We start from the raw sequence: 7,220 nt of genomic DNA on the forward strand, positions 1-7,220 counted from the left end.
ACTGGTCGCGCAAGCAGGTGCGACACCACCTTCTCCAAATCACTTGGAGTGATGTAGTCCTCCGAGACGAAATGGCTCTCGGACTACTCGTCACTCTCATAGTCAGTGGGTGGCGGCGACGGAGAACGTCGAGCGACACTGCTCGAGCTCCTCGCCTCCGGTTGGTCCAATGGTTTTCGACCGTGGTTGGTCCAGCGCCGTGTCCGCATGGTGACGCGGAGGAGCTGTCACGGCTAGGCCCGACACGATTCCGCATGGCCATAGAATCATGGCGACGTGAGGTGGCGAGATCTAGCCGTGGAGGTTTTTCGAGGCTCGGAGTGGTGGGGACTCGGAGGCGAGGTGGCGGTAATAAGCTTGGTGGGTGACTAAATCGCCAGGTGTCTTCACCCTCAACGCTGCAAATAGGGAAGGCAATTTTAGGTGCACCTTAAAACATTTTCGGGTGTCTGGTTGGGCCAAAAAAAGAAATCTAGAACATTCATTATATTGGCTCAACTTTTGTAGTTAAGACAGATATATGGGATCTGTCGGAATTGCTCATCGTTAGATATCCCAATCAAGTGAGAGTGCAGGACAGTTAGCCTCGTGGGACGCAGGCCCATCCGTCAGCCACACACAAAGGAGACCTGGAGATCCTGTGAAGAACAACCCGTGGATCAGAACATGCAATGTGCCTACGCGTCTTTCTGCTTCCCCTACAACTACAAAGTACAGTTGCTACAGCGAGCCAGCTAAGCTACACTAGCTAGATTAGCATTAGTCAAAGTCTCCGTTGGCCGATTAGTATACACCGCCGCGCGCGCGGGCTAGCGTTGGATTCGATCTCTATCCTCGCCGGACGTACGAGCGGCGAGCTGGCCAGCTACTCCGCAATGGCGCCGAGATCCGGCACGAAGTCCCGCCCCAGGCTGGCGGTCCTCCGCGAGCGCCGCCGGGACCCCTTACCGCCGCTCCTCGCGGCAGCGGGCGCCGAATCCGGGAACACGAGCGGGCCGTCGTGGTCGCCCGCCAGCGCGGCGCTGGCGCGGATGGCTAGCGCGGCCATCTCCTCCGCCTGCAGCGGTCGCCGCCGCATCGCCGCGGGGAGGATGAAGTAGAGCTGGCCGGGCTGCAGCTCCTCGTCGGGCGCCACCGCCGCTACCGCGCCGCCCAGCTGGAGGCCGTCCGCGCTGCAGAGGAAGCACGCGCCCGCGCCGGCAGTGGCCGCCTTGAGCGCGTGGGACGCCAGGGTGCCCCCGGGGAACCGCTGCAGCTCGCCGTCCGCGAGCACCACCCTCGCCGCCGTCGCCTCTCCAAGTGGCGCCGCGCTCCCGGTCACCGCCGCCACCGCCGTCGCCTCGCACGAGTTGCACGCGCCCATGGTAAGAAAATAGTAGGAAAAGATTCTTTCTTCGCGCGGTGATTGAGGTCAAGTGCAGTGCAGGGCGGCCAGGGGGGATCGGAGGCGGTGGTTGTGTTGGGAGGAGCGAGGCGTGCGCCGCGGGTTTATATAGAGGCGACGAGGTCGGGCAGTGCGGTGTCGCGGTGAAGGGGAGGTTGTTGAGAACAGCTTGCATGCGTAAATGTGTGACACTGTGCTAGTACGTCCTAGCTAGGGACGTCCCGTCGGTCTGGTACTCCTGCTACTGGTAGCCTAGTAGGGTATTGCCAATGGCGTCGCCTTCTGTGGAGCTAGCTATCTCTCTCCATGCCTGGTAACTATTGGCGTTCCGGGGACCCACAGCTCAGTGGATGCTGACGTGTCCACAAGATCTTCTCAAACTACTGCTCCGTGTGACTGTACATGTGCGTGTAGGGGTGAACTTGAAGCTCGAGGTTTGGCTTGGGCTCGACAGGGCTTGCTCTAAGGTCGGGCATGCCAAACATAAATCTTTCAGCTAAGGCTTGGGGTTTGGCAAGCCCGCTCGATAAAGCTTGCAAGCCGGCTTGAGCCCTTGATGTAATTAAAAGATTCGTCATCATCTAAGTCAAAATTGTAGAATTTCACAAGATAACAATATAGCATGAGTACATACAAAACATAGTCCAACAATTTTCACAAAGCACCGATAGCAATCATACATGACAAGTTCACCACACAAATATATGCGCGTATATTGGCATACATCACAAACACATGCACTTAATTAGTTCAATAACTGCGAATAGAACTAATAGATCATCAGCCGTAGCTCCATGAAACGACAAGTCTTAACATGAATTTCAACCGCATGACGAATCTACACCACATTTAGATTCGGTTTTGTTGGTGTACAAAATATTGCAGCAACTAAATAGACCAAAAAAGAAAGAACTGCAAACTCAGTTTTTCTTCGGTTTTGATGATGTAGAAAACGTTCCAGCAACTACAAATACCAAAACAACGCTACAAGCTCAGTTTCAATAATGTAGAAAACGTTCCAACAACTACAAATACCAAAACAGCACTACAAGCTCAGTTTTGATGATGTAAAAAATGTTCCAGCAACTAAATAAACCAAAACAGCAATACAAACTCAAGTTTGATGAAGTAAAAAAGTTTCAGCAACTAAATAGAACAAAAGAGCACTAAAAACTCAGTTTTGCATCAGATTTGTGGATGTAGAAAACATTCAGCAAATAAATAGACAAAAACAATACTATCAACTCAATTTTAAACTTTTGATGATGTAGAGAAGGTTCCATCACCGAAATAGACCAAAAAGCACTACCAACTCAATTCTGCTTCAGTTTTAATGATGTACAAAACATTCCATCAACTAAATAGACTAAAAAGCATGTACAAACTCAGTTTTCCTTCACTTATGATGTTGTACAAAATATTTAGCAATTAAGTAGACCAAAACGGCCCATCAATTAAATATGGATATGCAGAAATAACGTTCCAGCAATTAAAAATAGTTATTTGGTGATGCTAATTGGTATTAGAACTTACTAGTTGCTCCCCACCACACTATTTCGAAATAGAAAGGTCTCGACATCATCATCATGCTCAGCCTCCTAAAGGAGTAAAAAATAAAAGTTAAATATGCATAAGAAATACAATAGAGAAATAAATCAGTAACAAGAAGGCACATACCACATTTATCGATTTTTTGTTTCCATTGGTGTCCTCATAAGAATCTAATGCATCCTTAGGCAATGGTTATTTTTAACATGGTGTAAGTTGAATTCCATCTTGTGGTCACATCAATTTTCAACACCTCTTGCGAGATTACGAAAATTTTGAACAAACCTGAACAATCGAGATGTCGCCTTCTTTATGTACTTCACAGATTACGTCACAACGGCTGTCAAATGGGAGATGGTTGCAATACATACGGTCACCACCAAGTGAATAAATATGGGCACAACAACAAACATGAAAATATTTTGGAACAAAACAATTGGAGCTTCTAGCAGCAAACATAGCTTTCAAATTCTAGATTGCCACACCATTGTTGGATGCATTGTGTAGAGTAATTAAGATGATTTTATTTATATGTTCCATGTAGCCACACATTCAAACACAAGTTGAGAAATAACATGCCCACTATGGGGAGGATCGAACTCCACAAAGTTTAGCACACGACATTGCATATTCCAATTTTTAGCAATGAAGTGTGCAACTAAATACATATATGGAAGTGTTTGGTTGGATGTCCACAAATCGGTAGTTAAAGCAATGTTGTTCACACTTTCAAGAACCTTCATAAGGTAGTCTCTTTGAGCTTCAAAAACTTTTAAGCATTCCTTTCTACTGTTTTTTCTATCAATAAAATCAAACCGAGGATTCATATAGTTCATCACTATGTTAAACAGTGTGTGCTCTACCTTCTTAAATGGATAATCATGTCATATCACCATTTTAACAATTAAATTTTTAGCTTCCTCTTGGCTATACTCCCCAGAACATTGCAAAACTAGAATACCGGTATCACTTGCATACAATGGCTAAAAGTTGAGAAGTGTTTGCGAAGCCACCTTTGCCATTAGGATATTGTAACCTGCACATGATTTTGAGTATTGTCTCTTGAGATGTGTAGTGGCTCCATTACCTCCTTGATCTATTTTGTAGGATATGAACATCTTAGAGCATCTCCAACAGAGGCTCTAAAATAGCGCTGCGCTAAAATAACTGTCAATATACAGCGCCAAGGCGCGTTTTTCGTCCTCCAGCAGACGCTGCAAAATAAGTCGCGCTGCAAATATTTTAGTGCGCGCTAGTTTGCGCTATCGAAAGCGGTATATCTGATGCGCCGGCTAGCGCGCGCTCTAAAATGGCACCGTGATCTTTCCCACCGCGCGAAAAAGAAACGGCTGTCTCTGGCGCTTCGACGACGAGAAGCTCCGCCGGCCGCCGCGCTGGGCTGTGAGATCCGCCGGCCGCCGCGCTGCCCTGTGCTGTGAGCTCCGCCGGCCACCGCACTGTGATGTGAGCTCCGCCGGCCGCCACGGTGCGAGCTCCGCCGGCCGCCGCGCTGCAAGTTCTGCCGGACGGCCGTCGCGCTGCAAGTTCTGCCGGCCGTCGCGCTGCGCACGGACTGGATTTCGATTGCTGGAATTGATTGCGAGTTCCGCCGGCCGCACTCATGGAATTGATTGATGCGCCGCGCTGCCCGAGTTCCTCCGGCCGCGCACGCACGCATGGAATCGATTGCTAGCTTGCATGGAATCGGCCGCACGCATGGAATCGATTGCTAGCTTGCTAGCTAGATCAATTGCTAGCTAGATGTATAAGCCACCGTAATTTAGTTGATTTTTTCAGATTTATTTGTGGTTGTTTTATCTAGTTTGTTGTATGTATGTTGAAATTTTTGTGTTTGTGGAGCTCTATTTTACAGCCTCTGGCGAAGGGTTGTTTTTAGGTTTCGTGGTTGCGCTGTAAAATAGAGCTTCTGGCGAAGCTCGCATCGACGCCGCACGCTATATCCGGATCGAGCGCGCTGTAAACGACTTTTACAGCGCCAAATTTTAGAGCCTCTGTTGGAGATGCTCTTACGGCAATTGCATTGTGCCCTAATCACCGTGACACCGGACTGCATGGTGGATGTCACTGAAACCATCTCAAAGTGATCCCAAACTTTTGAACTTGACTTGCCCCTCGATTGAAGATAACCTTCGAACTAACCTTCATTCCCTTTTGTCGCTTCTTTCCTCTCCGAGAATCTCTACCATCATTATCCACAAAATTTCCATCATCATAAATGTCAATATAACCATTACCAAATATATCTTCCTTGGACATGGCATCATTCTTATCATAAGAATTTTCTTCCCCGTAAGACTCATCCACCAAATGGACATAGAGTAGTCGCAATCAGTCAATCACACTTAAAAGCATGTTAGTAGTGTTGTTGCATCAATTTTGAAATGGTGAAAGAGAATTACCACTGGTGAAGTTGCTGCTACCGACTGTGACTCAATCACTGCTGGTGGTGGTAACAGTGCAGATCTAGTTGAAGAGATGACAAGTAGACCAACAGTATTGGAATTCATTTCATTGTTGTATGCGCACCTCCTTCCTTGCGCTGATACCTTCAGTGGACATGCGTGAGATCCTTCGTTGTCCCGTCCAGGATGCATCTTTGTTGGAGGAGACAAGCAATAGGCTGCAACAAGTCAACCGGTGGTAGAGATAAGCAACACAACTACAAAAATAAATTAGGCTGCAGCAATTACAACTACAACTATCGATCTACAACAATATGTTCTAATATCAATTACCATCACCAACATAAACATCATTACACAAGCTTACTAGAAAATAAAGAACATAAGATAGTTGGAGAAGGACTGAAGTAGAAGCTTATAAATTTTTTGTACCTGCAACTATTTTATGTACGTACTGGTTTTCAAGCATATAGAACCAGTATTTTCTTTTTTAGGTTCCTAATTAGTGATGTCTCTGTTACGTAATGGATAAATCGGCACAAATATTTGTATTATATAAATGCATCATTTATATGATCAGCCTCTATGAAAGACATAGAATATGGGAGGTGGTGTTTCGGCACATAGGTGCATATGAACTTATTATGCAAAATGCAGAAAAATAAAATTTTAAAATGTCAAAAAAAATCAAGATAAAATTTCGCGTGTATATTCACATTCTATATTCGCACAGAAGTTTTCGGGGGGAAACGAACAATTTATGTGGTTTGTGTAAAAAAGGAAAAAATCTCCCGTGAATAGTCATGTGAGAACATAAAAATTGTCTTTTTTTACACGGGACACAAAAATTTTTGTGTGCGGACATAGAATGTCTAGATGTACACATGCACAATTTTATTTTAGGACTTTTTGATATTTTGAGATGTGCTTTTACACAGTGGGTTCATTTGCACCCATGAGCCGAAATGAATATCCCATAGAATATTCTCAAACTTTAAGTAAAAAATTAAATTTAAATTTATTAGAGGCATACTATTAATTTATACAAATGTGTATTTTATTAAAATTTAAAATATCATAGTAACATTTTCTTACGGTGCGATTCTGAAATGCAATATTACCTAGTATCATGATATTAATTTTTTTTGCATGTATGCCCTTTTTTATATATATTACTATTTTGTTTAAATTTCAAAATAATACGGAATTTTTTGGATATTCTTTAAAGTAATACGACCTTGAGTCCTTGACATGGCCGAAGCCGGCTAGAACTTATGGACCTGGCCAAAACCAAACTGCATATTTAGAGACATAGGATTCCCCACAGCCATGCGTACACACTACATCCGTGCTGTAGCGGCATGTATCGCTCTACGAGTCATGAACGGCTTGTACATCGTCAGATTTGTACAGCTATGTAATGTACCTAATGCTGACCCCGCCCTGCCCTTCAAATCTGCAATCACTCAAGATCTGGCAGCGCTTAAATCATCGACCATACTGTACATGCAAGCGCAGACTTTTGCCCATAAATCATCGACCATACTGTACATGCAAGCTCATACTTTTGCCAGATGGAAATGGTTCTAGAGGGAGGAGAAAAAAAACTTTCGAAACCATTACAGACGACGTCCATGCTAGCAATAGCGGAGAACAGAGAAGATGCCCGGCGAGCCCATGCTCGGCCATGATTTGCACTGGAAAGATTTGAATGCGGGGAACGAAGAGTCTGAATTTGTTGCGTCCGTGCGTGCGGCATTTCCTCCTCCTCCGACACTCTCCCCGCGTGGACAACCACCGCAATCATCCGTAGCCGGAGCGACGCACCTAGCCGAGGTCCCGGCCGATGGGTCGCGGTCCTTCCC

General features: G+C 45.5%; 1 protein-coding gene across 1 annotated transcript; it reads right to left on the reverse strand.

Moving 5' to 3' along the window:
• Positions 1 to 521: 521 nt before the first annotated feature.
• Positions 522 to 1,413, reverse strand: LOC127292952 (uncharacterized). Its single transcript, XM_051322503.2, has one exon. It carries the CDS (start codon positions 1,361 to 1,363, stop codon positions 866 to 868), a length of 498 nt encoding a protein of 165 aa, XP_051178463.1. The 5' UTR covers positions 1,364 to 1,413; the 3' UTR covers positions 522 to 865.
• Between the last annotated feature and the right edge of the window lie 5,807 nt (positions 1,414 to 7,220).

The sequence above is a fragment of the Lolium perenne genome, chromosome 4, assembly GCF_019359855.2.
Source record: "Lolium perenne isolate Kyuss_39 chromosome 4, Kyuss_2.0, whole genome shotgun sequence".
In the NCBI taxonomy this organism is placed as follows: domain Eukaryota; kingdom Viridiplantae; phylum Streptophyta; class Magnoliopsida; order Poales; family Poaceae; genus Lolium; species Lolium perenne.